This window comes from Pan troglodytes, chromosome 2, assembly GCF_028858775.2.
Source record: "Pan troglodytes isolate AG18354 chromosome 2, NHGRI_mPanTro3-v2.0_pri, whole genome shotgun sequence".
Classification (NCBI taxonomy): Eukaryota; Metazoa; Chordata; class Mammalia; order Primates; family Hominidae; genus Pan; species Pan troglodytes.
In genome coordinates, this window is record NC_086015.1 from 126,919,774 (window position 1) to 126,944,037 (window position 24,264).

At 48.0% G+C, this 24,264-nt stretch overlaps 1 protein-coding gene across 8 annotated transcripts in view; it reads right to left on the reverse strand.

Moving 5' to 3' along the window:
* Positions 1-24,264, reverse strand: part of MYLK (myosin light chain kinase) — a 272,113-nt gene that overhangs the window by 31,558 nt on the left and 216,291 nt on the right. For all 8 annotated transcript variants that reach the window (XM_063806189.1, XM_016941768.4, XM_016941763.4 and 5 more), the window contains 7 exons: positions 23,268-23,318; positions 22,350-22,477; positions 20,237-20,390; positions 13,261-13,563; positions 5,306-5,338; positions 5,116-5,209; positions 3,370-3,573 (listed from right to left, as the gene is read on the reverse strand). In XM_063806189.1, the coding sequence (XP_063662259.1) occupies positions 3,370-3,573; positions 5,116-5,209; positions 5,306-5,338; positions 13,261-13,563; positions 20,237-20,390; positions 22,350-22,477; positions 23,268-23,318 (967 nt within the window). The remainder of the gene's footprint in view (positions 1-3,369; positions 3,574-5,115; positions 5,210-5,305; positions 5,339-13,260; positions 13,564-20,236; positions 20,391-22,349; positions 22,478-23,267; positions 23,319-24,264) is intronic.

The window sequence follows — 24,264 nt, forward strand, 5'->3', positions numbered from 1 at the left end:
CTAATAGTAGCACAAACATGAGATGAGCCATGGATGACACAGCTTAAACTTCACATTGTCTTCAATGCTCAGGGTCCCACAACCACCTGGAATGTCCCAAGCACTTCCAAAAGGACAAGCCCAAGTAGGCCAGGGGCCTGAAGGAACCGCTGTGTCAGACCAGCTGCTATATGGTGGGGGCTCATCCAGTAATCAGAAGTCAGAAAGGATGAAGACACATTCATTACTATTTCCCACTAGATCTGAGGCAACTGAACTTAAGGCTGGGACCCTGGAATACATTTCCATTGTTCTATCCCCAGGCATCATCCTTCTTTTAATCTCAGTTTCTCCATCCAACAAGGTTAGCACATTGCACTGGTGAAAATCATTCTTTCCCTTCTCAGTGGTCAAGTCTTAGAGTGTTTAAGCTGGAAGGGATGTATAGATGGAGTATGAACCTGTTCCCTTCTTCTTTGGTTGACTGAGTTCTTACCAAGTTCCTACTCTTGGCGACCTGGCCAAGGTCCCAAGTGCAGGCAAATTTTCTGGTATCTGGGCATGGAAGACCTGCTGCTGTCCACAAGGGAGGCATGGGGTGGAGGGATGAAAGCCAGACTAGCTGAAGCTTTCTTACATTTTCTCTTTGCTTTTTCCATCCAGCTTGCCAACTCCCAATTCCAAGCTAAGTATGGTATTCTGCCCACTGGTGCTGCTGCCTAGCCTTCCCCAGGCCCTGTGACTCCTGCCCTCCCTGCACCCTCTCAAGAACTTGCTCAAGGTTTAACTTCTAAAGATAAGACATTTCTCCACATGTCCTCACATGCCCACACTGCCTGGACTAAGCAACCTGTTCTAGAATAAATGTGAAAACATGCAGCCCACGGGGCTATTGTGAGGGTGTAAAGAATGAGGTCACAGATGTGGGCTACGTATTTCCTGAAAATGGGGAGGAACATTTGAATTTGGGGCTGAATGTAGATTGTAAGATACGAATGGAAATTCTTCACCGCATCTTTTATGGTTCCATGAAATAGTAGAATTTTATAACCAAAAGGGGCATCTTGAGATTGACTGTTCTAATCCAAGTACTTCTTCGTGCTGGTAGGATTTGACAATTGCAAAATCATGACTCAGTAGTAGCAGAAACTGAAGCCAGGCTTCCTGAATACTAGGGAGGATTTGTTCCACAACACCTTGTTGGAAGTTAAATGCTCAAAAAGTATTTTTAAGTGGAAAAAGACCAGGATACAAAAAAATTCAATGTATCATACTACTAACAATAACTCCCCATTATAGAGCACTGTGCCCTATATGCATTATTGCATTGAATCCCACAGCGTTCATGAGGTGGGTGTCGTATCTACATTTATGGATAATAAAACTAGGGATTGGTACAATAGAATAACTTACTCAAGGTCAAATAACAAGTTAGAAGCAGAGCTGGGATTTGAAGTAAGGTTCATTTGACTCAAGCCTACACTCGGAACTACTATTGCCTTTCCTAAGGAACACATACGGAAAGGAAATACTTGTGTGCCAGAATGTTAATGGCATGAGGGGAGAGAAAAGACTAATATTCCACTCATATCTACAGCTTGGGGATGTCTTACTGGACTCAACTTTCCCGGGAGAGAATTCCAAGATGCTAACAGAGCCCTCACCAAAGGACAGAGACCCCCCCAAGTTCAGGATGAGCATTTCAAGGACGTTGAAAGCAATTTCACACTATCTCTAAAGATTTCAAATGTGCATACCCTTTAACCCAGCTCTCCTTCACTTCTGGGAGTTTATCCTATAGATATTCACAGGCATGAGTGAAAAGATGTGTGTACAAGGTTACAAACGATGCTTGTTTGTAAAAGCAAAAGGCTGGAAACCACTCAATCTCTATCAAAAGAAGGCTGCTTAAATGAATTGTGATTTTCTATACAACAAAACCCCACAGAGCTGTGAGAATGAGGAAGCTCACTAGGTAGTGAGATGGGACTAACTCCCATAGCAATTTGCTGAAAAAGCAAAGTAGGTTGGGTGCGGTGGCTCACGCCTGTAATCCCAGCACTTTGGGAGGCTGAGGCAGATGGATCGCTTGAGCCCAGGAGTTCGAGACCAGCCTGGGCAACATGGTGAAATCCTATCTGTACAAAAATACAAAAATTAGCTGGGTGAGGTGGCGTGAGCCTGTGCTGAGGTGGGAGGATCGCTTGAACCTGGGAGGCGGAGGTTGCAATAAGCCGAGATGGCACCACTGCCCTCCAGCCTCGGCGACAGAGTGAGACTCTGTCTCAAACAACAACAACAAAAACAAACAAACCAAACTAAAAAAGCAAAGTATATGATGGTGAGTATAAGAAGTTACTTTTTGTGTTAAAAGGCAAGAAAATAAGAATATATATATATGTGTGTGTGTGTCTGTATACACTTATATTTTCATAAAGAAACTTTGGAAGGATACAGATAAAAGCCAATAAAATTGTTTGTGTTGGTGATGGTTGTGGTGTTTAGGAAAGGATAGACAGGAATAATGGTGGAAATTAGACTTTTCACTGTGTATTTCCTAATATTTTTTGAGGTGATTGTAGCATATATTCTAAAAATTCAGATAAAAAAGGAAACTGTTAAGAATGCAGATGCTGTGGGGGATGCCTGGCTTGCTGATGCCAGTGTGCATGCTTGACTGTATGTGTGTGTGTGTGCGTGTGTGTGTGTGTGTGTACACGCATGCACCAACAGCTCAGAGGTAAGGGAGGTGGAGGATTCAGGTGCAGAAGAAACAATGAATTCTGCGAAAGGCTTGGCTGGAGGTCATCTGATAATCCCCCTGCCTTTGTACAACCCCATAGGGAAAGCACCACTCTTTAGTGAGTGACAAGTCCAAAGAGTACAAACAAGAGTAGACCAGGGGCATGTGGAGACACAGGATGGGACTGAGGACCAGAGAGAGGCTTCCATCCTGGATTTCAAGCCCCCAGCCAGGGGCCCCCTTATCTTTCACAGGGAAGTCAGGAAGCTGCCCTGTCCCTCCCCTAAACCACCTTCAGGTGTGAATGCCCCGAATGAAACCAAGGAGCCTAGGGATAGCTTTGGCCCTTTCATGGGGAGATGAGGGCGAGAAAGACACCAGGGTCCTCAAAGATCTACTGGTTTGTTTTGGAAATAAGCACAAGGCTGCAGCTGGGCTGGTGCTCAGAGGCTCAGGGCCAGCACTGTGCACAGACCTTCGGTTCTGTTTGGTCAGGCCTGGCTGTATGGCTGGTGAGCATCTCACATATCACACTCCTGTCTGCAGTGCTTTCCATCTTGGGGCAGAGGTGGCTGGGGTAGGGCAGTAGGGGAGACACGTTTGGGGGCTCCCTGCGGTGCCCACGCTGCTGGCAGTGGGCCACTCACATCTCCAGGACCATGACGATGTTGGCCTTTTCTTCAAAGGCATCCACACACTGGACCAGCTTAGGGTGGTGGAGGCAGTTCATGATGCTAATCTCCTGCCGGATATTCTCTTTCTCTTTTGCTGAATATGCCTTGAAGAACTTCCCTGCCCAGACTTTTCGAGTTTTCTTTTCTACAAGTCGAAAGACCTGTCCAAATTTCCCACTGCAAATGAAAGGGGGAGGAGAGAAAAGCCACATTTAGCCAAGCTTTCCGCTAACTTGGGGTTGGCAAATTATGGCCCATGGGACAGATCTGGCCCACCTCCTTTTATAAGTAAGGTGTTACCGGAGCACAGCCCTGCCTGGCTGTTTGCATGTTGTCTATGGCAGCTTTTGTGCTACAGTGGCAGAGCTAAAGGCATATCGCCCATAAAATCTAAGATATCAGCCTTTATGAAAGGCCCAGACTCCTGCTCTAGAGCAATGAGGCACATTTGTTTTTTCTTATCTTTAAACATTTTTTTTTTGTAGAGATGGGGTCTCGCTATGTTGCCCAGGCTGGTCTTGAACTCCTGGCCTCAAGCAATCCTCCCACCTCGGCCTCCCAAAGTGCTGAGATTACAAGCATGAGCCACCACACCTGGCCTTTGAGGCACATTTCTAATGTTGACAAGCCTACTGTCAACTTTGGCTGATGGCATCTCTTCCCCTCCCTGCAGTGGAACCCATGAAGATGGGTGGAGACAGCCCTTCCCAAATGCAGAGAATTACTGAGCAGTTGCCTTCCTTCCTTCCACTCCCTACCACTGACCCCCTGGTGATGGCCCAGGCAGGGTCCTGCTTCCTACTGCTGAGAGAGGGGAGAGTGGGGCTCCTCTGTGATGGCACTGACTTCTTTCTGACACTGTTACCCAGTTTGCATCACTCCTTCATTTCCCAGAAACCACTGGAAATACAAGTGGAGTCCCACTCCTTTCTCTCCCACCTCTTCTATTCCTCCAGGGACAGCGTAAGGGCAGATGAACAGCTTGGCTCAGGGTTGGGGTCTGAGCCCACTCTATCCTCCATGCCCTAGGGAGAAGCCAGAGTAAGCAGTGCGAGCCAAGTTCATGAGGGAGCTTGATGACTGCTGCGCGTTTAATGGAGCACTAACGCAGGCATTGCTTTACAGTGAGCACTGATCAGGCTACACTGACTTCTGTGGATCAAATGGAAGGGATGCCAAAGATAATCTGATCCAGTCCTCTCATTTTATTTTATTTTAAAAATTATTTTATTTTATTGTTTTTAAGTTCCAGGGTACATGTGCAGGATGTGTACGTTACGTAGGTAAACGTGTGCCATGGTGGTTTGCTGCACCTAACACCCCACCATCTAGGTATTAAGCTCAGCATGCATTAGCTCTTCTCCCTAATGTTCTGCTCCCCGCACCCCCTGCTCTCCCCTGACAGGCCCCAGTGAGTGTTATTCCCCTCCCTGTGTCTCATTTTGGTCCTGGGCTCTGAACAGAGGCACAGAAAAGGAAGGACTTGCCCACAGCCTTTGCAGAGTTGGGGCAGTGTAGGACCGCATGGGCAACTCTGCAGAGAGTCCTGGGTGAGTGAGTGATGCTTTCGTGGGTCAGTCCTTTGGATCCTGCAGGACTCTCAGTCTGGGGAGGAGGCAGGCCCCAGGGAGCAACAGGAAGCTGAGGCACTGAATCTAACTGTGAGACCCGCACCACCCTCACCCTGGGAGCCCAGAGGCAACTTCCCACTCCACTTACGATCCTAATCTCTCCTCAATGTCGTAGAAGTCAGATACTTTTTGTTCAGTATTGATTGTCACTGTCCGGTAATCAACCTCGGGCTCCTTCTCATCTGTGGGGCACAGATCAGGGTTGGTGTGAGTCTCAGATGCCCCCACTCAGCCCCTCCACCCCAAGAGCCTGACCCAAAGACAGGGGCTGCACTCACCATCGTCTGACACCTCCACTTCATCCTTCGGCTCTGGGGGGGGGGCACAAGGAAGGACAGAGAGGACACAGGTGATTAGTACTGAAGGCCCACTGAGAGCAAGATGTGCTGGGGGCCCTGCCAGGCCTCAGCCTCCCCAGGCAGACGACTACCAGGCCCAGAGCTCTGGGCATCCCCTGGGGCTGGTCAGTCCATATAGCAAATAGGGCCCGGTGCAGACTGGCAGGTGCCAGCCTCCTCCCTCCACTCAGCTCCACTTCTCCACCAGGTCTCCCCTCTGTCCCATCCTCTCTAGCCTCATGGTCCCCAGATATACCCTTCTCCACATCTCATCCAACCCTTTCTGACTTTCAGAACCTACACACAACTGTGACAGTCTCTTTCTGCCCTGGCTCAAAAGTCAGCAACTTATAACTGCTTCTAGTGTCAAATCCATGTAGCCATTCGTTGAACATTGTTGACGGCATCCCAGCACTGGACCAAGCATCTTGAATGCCAGTTATTGTGGGCATTCAAAACATATTACACAGAAGGCATGGTCTCTCCTTTCTTATAGCTTATAATTTAGTTCAAGAGGCAAAAACATATATACTTGAAGTAACAATTTACTAAGTGTACCATAATCACGCACGTATCCCCATGGTTCAAAGTGAATACACAACAGAGGAGGGTGACATAAAATGGGGCAATTGTAAGTGAGAGCAATTATTCTTAGAAGAAATAGCCTTTGAGTTGCGTCTTACAGGAAATGATGGAATACAATGAAGGCGTGAGTGACGTCACACAAATGAAACCAATAGGTATTTGTGAGGCAGGGCAGGGAGGGACACAGTCATGCCAGCTGCTCCCATGGCCGTGTCAGGAGTGAACAGGGTCCGGGGAACAGGAGGGGTTTCCCGGAACAGGGGGGCATCCAGCACAGCACACCCACTTCAGAGCTCCAGGCCTTCCTTTGCCTCGATACAGGTTTGTTTGTTGACAGTCGAGCCACTCTGGCTTCCTGACCTTGGCTGATTGCCTTTCCCTTCCTGGGCCTTGGTTTCCCCATCTGTAAGAGGAAGGGTTGCACCTGATGTCTCTGGCCCTGGCTAGCTCTGGATGCCACGCTTCGTCATGTGCTGTGTGTTCCTCAGCCATCGTCTGGGCTGCGTCCTGGCTGACAGCTGGACAATGAATGGGAGGTTTCCCAAGGAAGCAAAACAAAGACAGGAGAGAAAGCATAGAGGGAGGAAGAGGATTTTTAAAGTGTGAGTGTGTGTGTATGTATGTGTGTGTGTGTGAGAGAGAGTGGGCATATGAGTGTGAGTGTGGGTGTACCGGTGTGAGTGTGAGTGTGAGTGTGTTTAGAGTTCTTAAAATGCTGCTGACAAAGCTTAGTTTTTTTAAAAAAAGACTAAAACTAAACATGAATGGGATTGGAAAGTATATTTTATCACAGAAAGGAAGCTGCCATGGAAAAATAAAAAAGGATGAGATAGACAGGGACACCCAGATAGTCTAGCTGAAGTATCAGAGGTGGGTTTCACGGTTACTGTCGGGATGTGGGCCTAACTGGTCAATATTCCTAAATCCACATGTTGGAGAGTTAAGAGTGGCATTGTCCAATTCACAAGTGGAAAGGATGACCTGAGAGCAATGCAACTAGAAGCCAGGAATGGAGTTAGTGTTCAGGAGAATCTGATCATTCTACCTTTTAGGGTGGTGAACCCTAAAGTCCATAGTTAAAACCCAAGACAGAAAGAGCAGCTCCTCAATCTACTGCTCGGGCTGTCAGATGCTGTCACAGGGCAAAGTGTGCACGGGTCCCAAACAGGGGTGAGTACTGGGTAGCTGTTGAGAGTGCCCTGGGTGCCTGCCCTGGAGCTCTGGCTGTCAGCAGTCCAAAAGCCACAATGGAGCTGGAGGTGGCAAGCAAGACCACTGAAGGGAAGGGCTATGTCTTAATCAGAAAAGGTAAGGCCTCTGAGGTTGGGAAAGAAGTCTAAAATGGACATGACTTTAAAGAGAATCACACAATCGCCAAGGGTGAGATGAGGGTTTCGGACTTTTCATCAACTCATGACTACTGCACCTTGGGGGAACCATTTAGTGTTCTACCTCACGTAGGAGGAAGGCTGGAGGGATATGGAACTCACACATGAGAAGTACCACTAGAATAATAAGTATGTTCAACAGACATTTAGGTTAGTTCAGTGATGATATTATAAACAGGGTTTTAAGAGAAGCAAAAATATTGGAGTCAATGAGTGATGGGACACCAGGTGGACCAGTCACTGGACTAGGTCTTCGACACAGAATCATCCTATTTACTGTCAGGGAGGCCCCTGTCTTGACCTGTGGTGCTGCTGCCTGATATAGTGGTTCACCAGTTGAGTCATTCTTTATTTCTTGTTCCTGTGCCACATTTTCCCGGCGTGGCATGGAGACCAGTGTATTCCAAGCAGCAGAGTGAGAGGGAAAGGAGAGGGCAGCTTTCCTGGCCTGGTGTCAGGAGGAGCAGTCTTGCCAATGGCCCGGCAGCAGGAGGCTTTCCCTGCGTGCCTTGAAGGGGGCATCCAGTCCTAGAGCTGGCCCCTGCCTGTCACTGTGAGTCCAGGTAGACAGCCACAGGGCCAGCCTCTGGCCTCACTCATGAGCCCACATCCACGCCTCACCTTCGCCTCTCACCCCAGAGGTCTGTGGCAGATCTGATTCTCCTGCTAATGTTCTGGGGGAAGGACCTAGATCATTCTCAAGGAATTCCAGCCCCTCTTTCTAGTGCACTGTGTTCCTTTATGCTGCAGGAAACTCGGATCAAGAGTCCGGACTAAGCAGGGAGCAGTGGCAAGTGCCTGTAGTCCCAGCTATTCGGGAGGCTGAGGCGGGAGGAATGCTTGCGTCTAGGAGTTCAAATCCAGCCTGTGCAACAGAGTGAGACCCGATCTCTTTAAAAAAGAGAAAGATTCCAGGCTGCTACATCCCCTTCTGCTTTTCCCTTCTTGTCCTGCCTCTCTTCTATTTGACCACAAGGGGAGGAGTGAGAGAGAAGTAGAGGAAAGACCACAGTTCAATTAGCAGAGCTCTTGGTGCATAAAGGGTTGTTGAGAAAGGTGAACTGGTTTCCATCTTTCCACTAGGGAAGGGTCTTCCACTGAACTTAAAAAAAAAAAATCTGTTCAGAATGAGCTATGAGATCCATGAGCTAAGTGGAAGGCTGTTTGGAAGATGGTTCTGAGATATTTCTGCAAACAGATGAGAGTCTCGTTACCCTGGAGTGTTTGGGAGAGGATCAGCTGAGTGCTCAGGACCCTCACATGGCACAAGTCCAGTCAGTTCCCTGGACAGAGAATTGTCCCTTCCTGCAGCCAAGGACTGTTGCACACCCAGAGAACACTAGAGGGCATCCCCGCCCCGGAGACGGCCTCTGAGGCCAGGGCGTAGCTGCAGCCTGGGATGGGAGCGGTACAGGCTTTATATCTCGAACTGTCCTGGGGGTTGCAAGGAGGCTCCAGTTCTGCAAGAAGCCTCAGTCACAGTAGCTGTTTTGCTAACAATTATACAGACTAGAACAAATTAGGGTAAGGAGCAGGGATGGAGTGGATTTGAGTGACAGCAGGATTTGAGGAGGAGTACAGTTCAAGACCTGGCTGGGCTGGGAGGGAGCGGGGCTGTGGTAAGGTTCTGGCTCTGTGCACTTGGGTTTGGGAGTACATTGTCAGTTCAGGGACCCTAGTCTTAGGAGTGGCTCTGGCATAGAGAAGCCACTGGAGCTCCATGGGGAACCCATGCTTTGTCCCCCAGTGTATCCCCAGTGCCCATGGCAGTGCCTAGAACACAGGAGGGGCACAGAACACATGGTGAGTGGATGTGGGATGAGGGCTAGGGTACCAACAGGGATGCAAATGAGGCATGAGAATGAAGTAGAAGAGCGAGAGGCAGGAGTGGCAGTGGCTGTGGTGGTAGTGGTGAAGGTCAGCGCCAACATTAGCTGGGCTTCATGGAGTGTGGGTTAATCAGCACTGCCTTTTTAATATGATCCCACCCCAACTGCTCCACAGAAATGACCTACGATGACCTGTCACTTGATCCCACCTCTCTGCCAACACACACACACACACGTGCGTGAACACACACGCCACTTCCCTGAGAGCCATTTCCCTCTTCAGCAGAGGGATGGCCTATGAAGCTTTATAACTAACAAGCATCTGAGCAGACCGTGGAGGACTTTTGCCTGGAATCCCCTCAACCAGAGTCCCCTGCCCTGAGGCCTAACACTTGCCAACTGTTCTGCCCTCTTCCTCCTCCCCCTTGGTAATCCAGCCAGCCTCAGCTGGGGAGTAGCTTCCTGTCTGGAAGCCCTGGGTGGACTGGACTCCTCCTCTGGATTTCAAGTGATTTCAACATTGCCCTTTGTCTATTCCCAGCTGGGAGGGGTGGCAGCAGGGGAGGGGAGTCTGAAGGCCCAGAGAGGGTTCAGCGGGCTGATGGCTGGGAACAAGGGAGAGGCCACTTGCCCCAGACAGGCAGTCCCAGCTCTTCCTCCTGGCAGAGTCTCCACACAGCCCTGGGAGCAGCTGTCCTAGACCCCTGGGGGCCACACCTTGTAGCTCCCGTGGCCTCTGGTCCTGCTGCCTGGGGTTAGTCGGGGATTCTCCAGTCTCTCCCTCTTTACACCATAGCACAGACCTGGATGATTTCCTTTCCAGCCAATGAACATCTTCACACTGCAATCTTACTCCTTTTCCTGTCACTTTTCCAAGTAACATCCTAACACCACAGACTGGAACTTGATTGCCCCCCTGGGACCCACACTCTATGCAGCCCCCACTCTGCTCATTTCAGAGGGATGGTGTGTGTGTGTGTGTGTGTGTGTGTGTGTGTGTGTGTAAGAAGACAGTGATGGCAGTTTTGTTACTCAGTGTCCCCCGACAGACATTTGGGAGTGGCTAGTGGTTGGGATCCCTGCGAAAGCTGTCCCAGGAGCAGGCATCACGCCTCCGTGACTTGCACCATAGCTCTCAAGGAGACCTGCTCTACGCATATTGACATGGCTCAACGGGTAAAGGCCGCCCGACACACAGCTGCTAGCATAAAATTGTAAAGATGGTATGTTTTCCATTGGTACCCTAACTTTCTTTCTTTCTGGAGCCCTTGTTTAATTGAAAGTAAAATTTTAATACCTATTTTGTACCTAATTTTCAATTTTTTTTTCAAAACTAAACAGGGTCATTGAATCAGATGACAGTTTCCATACTCACGATGGCTCTAGCTCCCTGGTGATGCCAGGCCTGCTCGCTTTCTCGCTTTCTGAGCTTTGCTCAGGTTCACTATTTCCCTCACTTGATTTCTAATTCCTTGTAATTAGAAGAAGTCAAATACATTCTCACCTACTGATCAGTTTTGGTTTTCAAATGACACTCTGCATGTGGAGCTCAGTCTCCTTTGATACTTGAGTCTTCTACCATCTGCCTCACAACTCTACATTCTCCTGTCTCCAAGAGCTCTCTTCCCTTGATGTCCCTCCACCTTCTCCTAACCCCCAACTTTTTCTTGTCCTATATTCTTTAATTCTTTTTTTTTTTTTTTTGAGACGGAGTCTCACTGTGTCACCCAGGCTGGAGTTCAGTGGCGCAATCTCGGCTCACTACAACCTCTGCCTCCTGGGTTCAAGTGATCCTCCTGCCTCAACCTCCCGAGTAGCTGGGACCACAGGCGCATGCCACCATGCCCAGCTAATTTTTTGTACTTTTAGTAGAGATGGGGTTTTGCCATGTTGCCCAGGCTACTCTTGAACTCCTGAGCTCAGGCGATCCACCCGCTTCAGCCTCCCAAAGTGCTGGGATTACAGGTGTGAGCCACCACGCCCGGCCTCTTATCCTAAATTTACAATGTCCTTTTCCTGTTCTTCACATAAAACTTCTTGAAATAATATTCCATGCTTCTGGCCTCTCTTTCTTCCATTTATTCCTTAACCAGGGCAACCATCTTTTCACTCAGTGGAAACTCTACAGACTTTGATCACAAAGATCACTACCAACCAAAGGACTAAATCCAAAGACCCTCTGAGTCCTCATCTTCATTTTTATTTAGCATTGGATGCAGTTTATGAAGCCGTCTTTGCACCTTCTCCCTCCCCTGTTTCTTTGAGACTCCAGCCTCCTCTTGGTTCTCTCCCCTCTCAGTCCTTTCTCCTGGTACTGCAAGTTCCTTCTTTATGGTGTTGGTATTGACTTTCTCTACCACACTCTCTGTAACCTTATCAATGCCCATGGTTTCAATTATTATTTAAATAGTGAAGACTTCCAAGCCTGCCACACTAGCTTAAACCTTTCTCCTGGGCTCTAGACCCAACAGTCTTAGGATACCTTCCCTCGGCTAGCCCTTAGATGCCTCAACTCAGCAAGGCTGAAACCGCAGCTCCCCTCTCCTCCCAGACTGTTATGTAACCTCCAAGTTACTCAAGTCAGGAACCTGGAAGACAGCCTGACCTCTTCCCTCAGTCTAACCAAAGGAGCACAAGCTTCAGGCCAGACAGCTCTGAGTTCAAGCATCAGTTCACCAATTACAAGCTCTGTGACTTTGGGCAAGTAGCTTCTCCCCTCTAAATCTCATTTCTCCTATCTGTAAAATGAGGGTAATAACAGTATCTGCTTCATTGGGCTATTGGGATTGGATGAAATGATGCATATAAAGTGATTAACACATCGTAAGCTTAGAGTAAGTGCTCAATACATGTTAGCCATGGTGAATTATAACAATAAACCTCTAGCTGGCTCTTGAATTTGTGTTCAGTTACCCCAGCCAGGAACTGTAAGTCATCTTAGAATCTTCCAGTTCTCTTCCTCAACTCACTATGCAAAAAGTCATCAAGTATGGCCAATTCTACCTCCTGAGGCTTGAAGTTCGTGCCCTTTCCATCCCTCCCCTGGACTGTCATCCCAGAGGCCCATCTGGTATGGCTGACTGCAGTCTCATCTCCTCTGACCCACCCGCCACTCCAGTGCTTCTCAAATGTTCATGTGCCTCTGAATCCCCAAGGAGTGGATCATTTTCAGTCAAGGCCCAGAAGGGCCTGGGGGAGTCTGCTTGCTAAGAAGCTCCCAGGATGCCAAGGCTGCTGGTCCACAACTGCACTGTGAATAGCAAATCCCTGCTTTTTCCCTAGTTCTCTGAAAACCAGATCTAATCGTCTCGATCCCCTGCCTGAGAATCTTTGATGAACTTCACAACTTTACCTAAAATGCCCTTTTAGTCTTACTTCCTCCTGTTCTGTCTCACACAACATATGCCTTGGCCACACACGAGCATCTGAAAATGCCACACACTGCCATGGCTTTGTAACCTTTGCTCATGCTGTTTCCTCTTGTAGAGTGCCTTTCCTTATCTTCCCTGCCTTTTAGAATCCTATCCCTTTTTCCAAGACTCAGACTAAGTGTCACCTTCTCCAGAAAGCCTTCCTTGGTCTCCATGGAAAAATGCTCCATGCATTTTGTTATGTCCCCTTGGTTCTTTTTTTACCCAGCTATAATAGCATGCATCCCTTCTCATTATAGTTAGCCATACACACCTCTCTTCCTCTAGATTTTAAGCTCCATGTCTTATCTTTGTGTTCCAAGAATCTGACACCAAGTAGACACTCAAATATGGATACAAAAGGAGGAGAGAAGGGGTGGAGAGTGGAAGAGGAACATGAGGCCGCTTGAACTCCTATGCTCCTGAGTAACATACCATCACCCCCTGGTGGCAGCATGCCAAAATTGCTGGTTCAATGTTTTTTGAAATGTCCTAAGTATTAATACTTTTTTTTGAAGAATGGCTCAACATCACTGTCTTGGAAACCAAGACCCCAAAAGACCCTGCCAGTCATCATTAATGTTTCCTCAGTTCCTTTTCACCCCTTTCAGTACAGTCTTTACATACACAAGGTCAGTCACGCACATTTATTTCAAGCCACTGATGAAGTGATGGCAGCCTACCTTCAGGTTTCTCTCCTACCGTTGTGAGTTCAGACTCCTGGCTTGGCTCACTGGTTCCATACACGTTGATTGCACGTACACGGAACTTATATTCGTGGTCAGGCAGCAGGTCCTGGACGTTGAAAGAGGTGCTGCGGCATGTGGCTAGTTCCTTCCACGTCTTGTTGGCTGAGTCCCAGATCTCGATGCTGTAGGACTGTACAGCACTGCCCCCATCATATGAGGAGCCATACCAGGACAGGGTCAGTGAGGAGCTCCGAATGTCAGAGGCACAGGGTGTGCCAGCTGGGGGGTCTGGCTTATCTGGGGATAGAGAAGCACAACATCACCCACACTTTCCAGAATTGCAGGCAAAGGAAGTTTTTGAATTACCTCTGTCATGGGGGGAAGGCAGCCTAGAGAACCCAATCCAAAGTCCCTGGTCCTGCATCTCTTTCCCTCATCCGCACATCACAGTTAGAGCTATGTACAAACCCACCTGTACGGAAAGCCCCATGTATAATTATTTGCTCCAAAAAAGGCCCCCTCGCTTTTTTTTGCTAGTTTTCCAGTCTACATACAAGTCACGATTTCCTGTACTTTGCCCAAGTCATAAACATATTTGTCAGAGTAAACAGATCTAGGAAGCTGCCCAGAAGGCGTGGACTATTTCCTATCGAAAACATGTTTTGAGAGAGAGAGAGTTCAGCATGAGTGTGTGTGTCTGTCCTTCAGGCCCTTGGCCAATGACCTGTGACATAACCAGGGGTCTGCCTCCACTTTCTCTGGGTCTTGAGAAATGCCTGCCCCACCAAGGGGCGGTATAGCGCAGTGTTTGTGCTCTGAAGTCAGACAGATTCAAGTTTGAACACAGATCTGTCCCCACACAGTAGCTGTTAATTGCCCTGAGCCTCAGTTTCCTCATCTGTAAAATGTGAATAACAACAGCACTTGTATCACAGGTGGTTGTAAGAAATTCTTAGAAGAGTGGCTGGCTTGACTAGTCATTACTATCAAGATTATTGTAGGAGTTTATTTCTAACTTTATATACTTAAAAATTACTCCTACCCTACCTCTTTTATTCTCAGAGGGCTGTTGAGATATAAATAATTTCAAAAGCAAACCACAATAGCAAATCACAGCCATCCCTGACTAATGGACAGAAAATGAGCTGAGGACACAAATAAGAAGTGGCCCTTTTGGCTGGCTGCCTTCTCATTCAGATGACCTGGCCTCAGAACTAGCAGTACTGCCAACTTCAAGTCAAATCATGGTAGCCAATACTTTAATGAGGCTCTTGAGTTTTGCTGATTTTATTAGTTGCTTATCTGAGCAAAACTCTCCTATTTTTCAGATTTAGTTTTTGCAGATGGTTGGTTAGTTACAGATATCTGTGTTCATTAACCCTTCATCTCCCCCAATGCTGTTTGATTTCATGAAGCCTCACAAACTAGCAATTGAAACCATGCTTTTAAGCTATGTCAACCCCAGCAAATTTGAAACTGGTTTGTTTGCCTGGCTTTCTCATTCAGAGAATGGTGCTAATATGTTCCTACCTCTTAGGGTTTTTGCAAGCATCAAGTAAGCAAACATAGATAAAGTACTTGACCGCTACTCTCCCACCTCCAGCAAGGCAGGAAGGCCAAAGGCAATGGCTGCAAATGACCCTGTGTATATGGAGAAGAAAAATCTGCATGTATATACATGTGTATATGAGTATATATACTCATACTCATATTCATTCTTGTCCCCTCTCCCAGCCCTGCCGATCCACATTCCAGCCCAGAATGCACTGCCCAGAAACTGTCTACCCCAATAACCAAAGCCCTGGGAATGATTCTGGGATTGTGACACAGCCACTTCCCAGTGCTGGCAGTCATGCCAGAGGCCTCCTGTGATGGAACCACTTTCACTGGCTGTTTAATATGTTCTCTTAGAAAAACTGTTTGTTCTGAGAGATATATTAGCCTTTTTTGAAACATTTCTGGTTTTGGCTAAGATGTTTATTACTCTAAACTCTCTTAAAGACAAGTGGTTCAAGTCCTCTCAAGACCCAGCTAAGGAAGTAAAAAAACCTGAAGAGGGATGGAAGACAGACCCACTACTCCTCCCAGAGAAGACTGCCTGGAGACCATGTGATTGGCCACAGTTGGAGTCGTGTGGGCTTATAAATGAATGCACTCTGCCAACTGATCTTCCTTCTGCTTTGGTCAAGAAAAGAAAACTGAGAAATGGGTGTTGCAGAAGAGGTGCCATTTGTACCCTACCCTGTTACAGATGTCTCTTGGCTGAAAATGAGAAACTATACATGACATATGTGATACGTAAGACTTGTCACACAAGAGAAGATGCAAAATTTGGGGAGACGGACTTTAATTCCAAGTAAAACTCCAACATTTTTAAGGAATTTGCTACCAAATTAGGGAGTTCAGAAAAGACCCAAGTCAGAAGTCCTAGGAGATTGGAGGCCTCCCACCCCTCCACCTGCCTTTAGAGCTGTGGGCTGCACCTAATGCTTTCTGTTCTTTCTAAGCTATGAGCCCCATGCAGTGGCTGAACTAGTAAAGGGATGAAAACCCTCAGAAAAGAACAGACGTCCTTAGAACAGGGAGCTCCTGTGAGCGTGTCCTCCACGGCGACACACTCAGACTGGGAGGGAGACCCTGGGCATCTCTGGGCAAAGGAGACTCCACATTTCCTCTGAATTCTCCCAGGGCTCCCTGGAGGCTTGATTAACAGAATAGGAAACTCAGCTCAGTCTAAGACAAGAGTCTCCAATGGCAACAGCTCCAGGATTTTCTCCTCAGCAAATGTTCTAATTCCCAGGAAAATGGAGGATCCTGTCCTACAGCTTCCCACTAGAGTAACTGCTCTTGAGGTCTCTTGGTCCTCGCTTATTTGAAGATGACCAGTGGCTATGCCTAGCCCCACCTGGATGTCCCTTCCCTGGGACTTCAGCAGCTGCTGGAAGGGCCCCCAAATGTCATCTACCTGGATAATCCTAGCCCTTGGGAAATGGGTCCTCAGCAGCTAAGGCATTTTGCTTATCAAGAAAACCCAGTAGTCAGTGGCAGAGTCAAAAGGAGATTCCAAAAAGCCTCTGGACCCTCGCTCCAGGGCTCAAGACTTTCCAGGCTATCAGGCAGAATGAGCTCAAGAAGGCATCTTGCTTAAGCCTGAGCTGAGCATTAAGATGGGAAATCATGCAAGCTCCAAACTCAGTTAGTATTTGGGGATTATTGGGTATTTGGGGTTCTCTCTACTTTGTTTTTCTCCTTTAAAGATATGAAAAGAGACCTGCTTTTCTCGTGCTGGGTGAGTGACCTTAAGGAATCCATCTGGGTGTGCTGCTCACTGTCCCCTCCCTTATTCCCCACAGGCCAAGACCAGGGGTGCATGTGCAGGAAGAGGCTCTGAGCATTGCAAATTCCTGGGCTGCCTTTTAAAGTATAACAATAATAAGTCTCCAAAATAGCTAAATATCACTCATTTAAGCTAACAGAGGGAAAGGCTAGTTTTTATTATTGTTTGAAAAATAGGAGCCAGAGAGGATCTGAAAAGAAAGTGGCCCTTTAAAGAATATACAATAAGAGAAGTTTGCTGCTAACAAGGAGGAGTTGTATTAAACTGGCCTTATTTAGCTGGTCTGTAAATGCATGAAAACTGTCCGGAGCAGACCAAGTGATTCCTGTTTTACCTCATGTACATTTTACATCTGCTTAATAAACCCTGATCAGAGAATACAGAGATGTCCCTGGAGATGCACAGGTAAATCTGAGCTTCATCCAGGTTTACTTTGAACTAATTCTAAGTGTACAGGCTCTGAATGAATGTGGCTTTGCTGTATCCATCAATGTGAGTCCTATTTTATTGAGCAATTCTATTCTTAGTTCTTTGAGGGGGAGGCAGACAGAAAGCCTCGGTTCTCCTCCATTCCATTCCCCTCCCAGGACGGCATTTAACATGCTGCTCCTGCCAGCTGGCAGACAGCCACGCCAATGGCCCTGTCAGCACTGGCTGCAGAGAATAAGAAACTAAACCATAAAAGGCCAGAACTGCAGCCCGCGCAGTGGTGATCGGAGGAGGGGAGTGCGTGGCACTGCGCAGGAGCTGGGCATCGTGGGGGCTGGGGGGAGGGAGAGCTTTTCTGTAGAAAAGCAGTTCAAAGAAGCTGACCCCAAAGTTGCTTAAGGAGGAGCAGATGAGAGAGAACATCAAAGAAAAGTTTAAACTGATGCTTGCTGATAGGACGGGAGTACAGGGCCAAATCAGTGCTTCAGAACAGATCTAAATGTACCAGTAAAGTGGATCACTAGCACCAAGCCTCCACAGGTTCCTGACTCCTTGGGAGGAAATTATTCAAATAAACACCTGGAGTCACCAAAAAGAGACAGAGTGAGAAAAGGGTTGTTCTTCTCCTTTAGAAATGAAAAACCCATTCCCTGACCCCTTTGTACACCAGTCTTCCCCGATCTGAAACTTCTAACCAAAAGAAACAAAAGAACGGGGTCAGAGGAAGGAAGACAAAGGGAAAAGAGGGGACGTGGGACAGGGTGACGGACACTGAGAAATGGCTGAAACAGAACACAGGGTGAAGAAACAAGGCCAGGGAGAGGAACAGAGCAAGAGAGAAGGTAAACAGAAATATGGACAACTGGGGGTGGGGAGTGGATGCTGGAGCTCAGTCCTCTGTGAATTCCCTCTCCCAGGTCCCCTGTGTCCAGGGACAATCTTCCAGGGGGCTTTGCAGTACTTCCTCTCTGGGGAGTCGGGCCAGGGTGTGGAACCTGTGGTCTGTTCTGGTAGCTGGCATGGGCATAGCTCACTGGCCACCTCATTTGTCTTCCCAGCTCTGTATTACTTTGACCTTTATCCTCGTGTCTTCCTTATTCACCTGGTTGGACAAGGACTTCTTCTTCCCCAGCTGCTTAGGGGCTGAAGGGAAGTGCTACAGGGCTTCCTAAGGCTCAGCATGAGAAAAATGGAGGCACAGACATCAACAACTCTCTGGCATGTGGACAGCTCCCCAAAAGGCTTGCATGTCCCCCCTCAAGAAGAGTTTTGCAGCCAGAGTGTTCCTTTACCTTTTGGGACATTCTGTACCTACTTCACACTCCCATGAGTGGCACTGGAGGACAAGTGTTTGAAAGTTTAGAGCTAGTTCCCACGTAGCCCCTGATGCACTATGTTACTTTGTTCAGACTAGGCCTCAGTTTCTCCTGCATAAGGCTGGAAACATCAGTCCTGTCCATCCTAGTCCTAAGGTGATGATACGAGATGAAGATAGGGGAGAAAAACTGCTTGAGAACTAAGTCAGGGAATCACAGAATGTCAGAGAACAAAGTCAAGGAATCACAGACCACCAGAGAACAGAGGTGAGGAACCATAGAATGTCAGAGAATAGAGTCGAGGAATCAGAATGTCAGAGAATAGAGTTGGGGAATCATAGAATGTCAGAGCTACAAGAGACCTTAAGAGTCAATGTCTACAACTTCTAACTTCATATCTAGGTAATTCCATAAGAGAGATTCCAGTGGAAGACTTCTAACCACTGTAGCCACACAAGCCCTGTTACCAACAGATCCTTTTGTTCTGTGTGCCCACGTGTGTGTGCACCAGGAACACACAGGAAAGGCTAGTTTGCAGGAAGTTAAGGTTGGGATCAGCACACACAGCTGAGAGTTTTGTGCACTGCATAAAAGGGGTCTAGTAGGGGCATCTGGGCCAACCTGTCCTCCCCAAGGCCAGGTCATGAGTTCTGGGGTGAGGCTGGGGGTGCTGTACCCTTTTCACTCTGCCCAGCAAGGCCCCTTTTTCTAATTTTCACAAATGTACCCTATAAGCTTGAAAGCCAAGGACAAATGGAAAACCCGCTCGGGTCTCCTGCACATATCAATAAATGCCAGGTCAAAGGCTTTCACATGCACAACATATGACGGCCCACAAATGCATGAGGCATAGAGTCTACTCTCTCTCTCTGTCTGCTCCTCTGCCTGCTCATTCTTCTGCTGTCCCAAGCACCTGCCACACGGGGAACAACTGGAGCAGAACATGACAACAGCGGGAGACTGGTTAGAAAACTCTCTTGATGCTCCAGGAGAGAGCTGACCAGGGCACGAAGACAGTGGTAAGGGAGGAGAGGAAAACTGAACTTGAGAATCAGTCTGGAGACAGACCCCACTCAATCCTGGGATGAAGGAAATCCTGGTATGAAGGTAAGGAAAATCGAGTGGAGTCAGGATTGGGAGGTCATGGTGACCTCAGAAGAACAGTCCCTGCAGACTAATGGGGCGTGGGGGTGAGGCCCTAGGAAGCTGGAGGGTGCTGGGGGGTGAAGAAGCGGAAGTGCAGTAGAGACTCACCCCTGTCAGAGAGAGAAGGTAGGGTGGCTAGAGTGAGAGAGAACATTGCAGGAGTTATTAATGCCTGTGCATCTGGCTAAGATGGCGACACTTATGGGCTGCTGGGAGGAGCCAGGAGAGAGGAAGAGGTTGAAGAGAGAAGTAGGGTTGGTGGAGCCCCCAAGGACCTGGGGTCCAGAGCACAGGAGAAGGGAGCAGCCTTTGGTGGGACCAAGGTGGGCCATCCCCAGAGCCTGGAGGGTGGAGTCAGGATGGGGACAGATACAGACACCTGTGGCGTAGGAGCCAAGAAGTTGGCCAAGTTTATGCCTCATGTCTCTTATTTCTCAAATAAGCTAGATGCCAAGGCCTGAGGGCGGGGAACTCCAGGAACAGCTATCACAGAGAGGTGTTGATAGAGACAGGGAAAAGGATTTCTGCCCAGCCTTGGCCCCTCTGCTGAGCCTGGAGGTCAGCAGGGTCTAGCAGGGAGTCTGTGGGTTGCCGTGATCTTCTTTCTGTGGTGCCTTATAAATCAGGCACAGGAGTGGTGAGAGATAATGGGTGATGAAGTCCTGAGGCCCACGTATCTTGCCTGGGGGCTCCCTGCCTTCCCCTTGCCCCAAGCTCCATGCCACCCAGCCACCAGACTCACCCACGACAGTGAGGTTGACCTGGGCCTGCCTGCTGCCCAGCTTGTTCTCCACCAGCAGTGTGTAGCAGCCGCAGTGCTCCTGGCGCGCGGCCAGGATGGTGAGCTTGCTGCCATTCTCGCTGTTCTCCACCTTCATGTGCTCGCTTTCCTGGATCTAGGGGCGGAGGATGGAGCAGGTGCTGGAGCCTTGGGCCCCTGGGCTAGGAAAGGAAGGGGGCTCCTCCCCATTCCCTACTTCCTGAAGGATGCAGCTGGACAAGCTGTGGGGGGGCTCAGTCTGGTCTGGACTCTGCCCTTCTCCCTGAGGCCCCTTCTCTCCTACATCCAGAGTCCAGCTTCCCTGAGGGTGCCAGGTCTGGGGTGGGCAGGGAGGGTGTGGAGCAGGGGCGGATGGATGAACTAGCTGAGCACTCACTGCTCCCAGAAATATCCTGGTCTCCCTCTGCCTCTCTGGAATGGGATGATAGGAGAACACATCTCAGCAAAGTCATTCACAAGGTCCACTCCAGTGGGTTCTAGCCTCTTCTGTGCTGTCCAATGCTGTAGCCACTAGTCACATGTGGCTATTTAAATTTTAATTAGTTAAGTGGAAACAACCCAGATGTCCATCAACTGATGAACAAATAAACAAAATATGGTCTATCCTGACAATGGAATATTTATTATTAATTCATTGAAAGGAATGAAGTACTGATTCATGCTACAATAAGAATGAGCCCTGAAAAGAGTATGCTAAGTCAAAAAAAGAGAAAGCTACACAGAGAGAATGACATACTGTATGATTCCATTGATATGAAATGTCCAGAATATGCAAATCCATAAATACTGAGAGTAGATGAGTGGTTGTCAGGGCCTGGGGGAAGGAGAGGAATGTCTGCTAATGGGTCTGGGGTTTCTTACTGGGATGATGAAAGTATTCTAGAATTAGATAATGGTGATGCTTGCACAACCTTGTGAATCTACTGAAAACCAATGAAGTGTACACTTCAAGAGGGTGAATTTTATGGCATATGAATTATATCTTAACAAAGCTGCTATAACAATTTTTAATTAATTAAAATTAAATATTCAGTTCCTCAGTTGCACTAGCCACATTTCAAGTGCTCAATAGCCCCATGTATATGGCTGGTGGCTGCCATATTGGATAGCACAGAGATAACACTTTCATCAGGGCAGAAAGTTCTGAAGGACAGAGCTGGGACTTGGCTAAATGTCTCTGAAAAGTGATGAGATTCCATCTTATTTCAGACAACAGTAGTCCAGATGTCGCTCAGGGCAAACATGCTCTGGGATGCTAAAGGCAAACTTCTCATTTCCATCTTTTGAGACCAACCCTACTTTCCTCCCTGTTAGTACTAAGTGTTCATCTCTGGGGCTAGGAGAATTTGAGTGATTTTAAAACAGAGTAACAGAGGGCTCAGAATAAATCTTCACAACTTCCCACTCCTGTGCCAACCCATCATTCCAGGGTCTCTGCTGATCATGCATACAGGCACACACTACCACCGTGGATTGGTGGAGCTGCTGGGCTCCCCAAGTCCTTTCAATGCTGGTTGTCTAGAAATTCAAACATTTTTCCATAGGAACCATTATGATAAATTGTAGCTAGATTTCTGGGTCAGTCAGACACAATTCTATTTATCATACAATTCTTCTATCCAAATACTCACATTTGCTTTTGTCCCTTCAGCATGTGGCAAGTTTAAGTGGTTATAACAGACAGGAATCAGTGGGCTGGCACAGAATCACAGCAAGCTCATGGAGTCTAAGGGTCATCTTGGGTCACAGGCTCGACTTTCCTGACTCTGAATAGGATTCTAGACTGTGCTATCAAACCAGATGAGGGACATGGATGGTTTCTACTTTTCCCCTCACACTTCTCTCTATTACACAAATTGTCTACAAAGGCGGGGATTATTGGTAGGTTCAGAAGCAAAGGTTAACAAGAACTCAGGTTTGGCAGGTGAGCAATGGGTAGGGGAGTGGCCTCTCCCATTTCTAAAGCTACGAAGAGTGAGGCCATCTCCAGCACGGCATTTCTCATCCCTTTCGGCCCAAAGGCTGTACGGATTATTCCCAGCACCCCCAGTGCCCACCCCATACCGTCACTGACCTGCTTTCGGAACTTCATCCAGGTACAGGTGATGGGCTGAGTGCCTGTCACTTTGCCAAACAGCTCCACTGACTCTCCTGCGCGTACCTTCTGGTCCTCAGGGAACTGGATGATCTGAGGGGGCATTGCTGAGGGAGGACAGGGAGAAAGTGAGCGAGGCAGAAGGGTCTCAGGCATTCTGATCACATTCGACGCCATTGTCCACAGTGGTCTGTTGGCTTCTCTCTTGGCTTCCGGAACCTTCAGGGTAAGACTGAGGGGCAGTGATCCTGCTGCAGGACATCCAAGTTCATGGACCTGCTAGGTTTGTTCACCTCTTCATTCTGATTCCCTCAGAAGTGACCCACACTACTTACATGGCATGATTCTCCATTTATGGGTTGTACTGGAATTTGTGTCTTACCCTAATTTTTTGAATTGAGGTCCTAACTCACTTATGAATTAAGCAGCACCTTGCCTTCTAAACTCCAGGTCACCCTGGCTGGCAGGCTTGATTCAAGTCCTCAAGTGTCATCCAATGGAAAACAGACAAGGGCTCCATATAACAAGGACACACAGAGCCGGGCACAAAAATAGCCCCGAGAGGGTCATGTACACAAGGGTAGGGCAGAGGATGGACAGCAGGGCAGAATTCGTAGAAGGGGCAGGCAGGAGAGCTGCTAGTCCTGTATGATGCCGTCAACATGGGAGGCAGATGGAAAGACAAAGCTGTGGAAGGGGACCAGGAGCCAGGCTGTGCAGAGGCTCTCCATGAGCAAACTCAGCCTGAAAAATGCAGAGCTGGAACTGAGGGTGGGGGTGGGGTTGCAGTGGGGTGTCTCCTGGGATCACACACCCAGGAGTCAGTCTAGCAAGGAAAAGGCAAAACCCCCATGGTAGATGACTTCTTTGACCCCAGATAGTACCGTGGCCAATTACCTGCCTTCGGAGGTGTCTTGGGGGCAGGTTTCTTTTTCACAGTCGCATCACCTGAAACAAAGAAGTCCACAAGTTATTTCCTGTAGTTCTGTTTTTTTCACAAAGTTCCTGATCCTAGGAAGATGCAGTCTTGTCCACTGGCCCCTCATCCAGGGAGGACTCTTATTTGAACATGTCTTTTCAGGCTGAGCACGGTGGCTCACACCTGTAATCTCAGCACTTTGGGAGGCTGAGGCAGGTGGACCACTAGAGGTCAGGAGTTTGAGACCAGCCTGGCCAGCGTGGTGAAACCCCATCTCTACTAAAAATACAAAAAAATTAGCTGGGCATGGTGGTGTGCACCTGTAATCCCAGCTACCCAGGAAGCTGAGGCAGGAGAATCGCTTGAACCTGGGAGGTGGAGGCTGCAGTGAGCAGAGATTGCACCACTGCACTCCAGCCTGGGTGACAGAGTGAGACTCTGTCTCAAAAAAAAAAAAAGAAAAAAGAAAGTAAATGAATATGTCTTTTGAGAGATCACCTTGCCCTTTCACACAGACAACCTCACAGACAAAAAAGAATATCAGTTCTCAGGGACCTATGAAAGGGTCCCTGAAGCCTCCAATGAGATTAAAAACTCTCCAAATGCTTGTGCTCCCATAGCCCTTTTCGAAGACGATAATGCCACACTCATTAACCACTCTCTCACCCTAACTTTCAGGAAACTCAGAAAGGAAATTATGTCATGTCAGATAAACCAACTAAAATTAGCCTTTGGTGTGGATCCAAGGGTCGCAAGCTTCCTTTGGGTCACAGACTGTTGACTGGTGGCTTTCATTTTTTTAAAGTTTGTTGGATGGATGAATGGATGAATGAATAAATGGTCTCCTCCCTTCTTACTCCTACTTCCTCCAAATAACTCAAATGAGAAAAATGACTCAAACAGAACAGTCATGCAGCACAAACCTATTCACTTGGCTAAATCACAATATAGTGCACGTGCGAAAACATCTTGAGC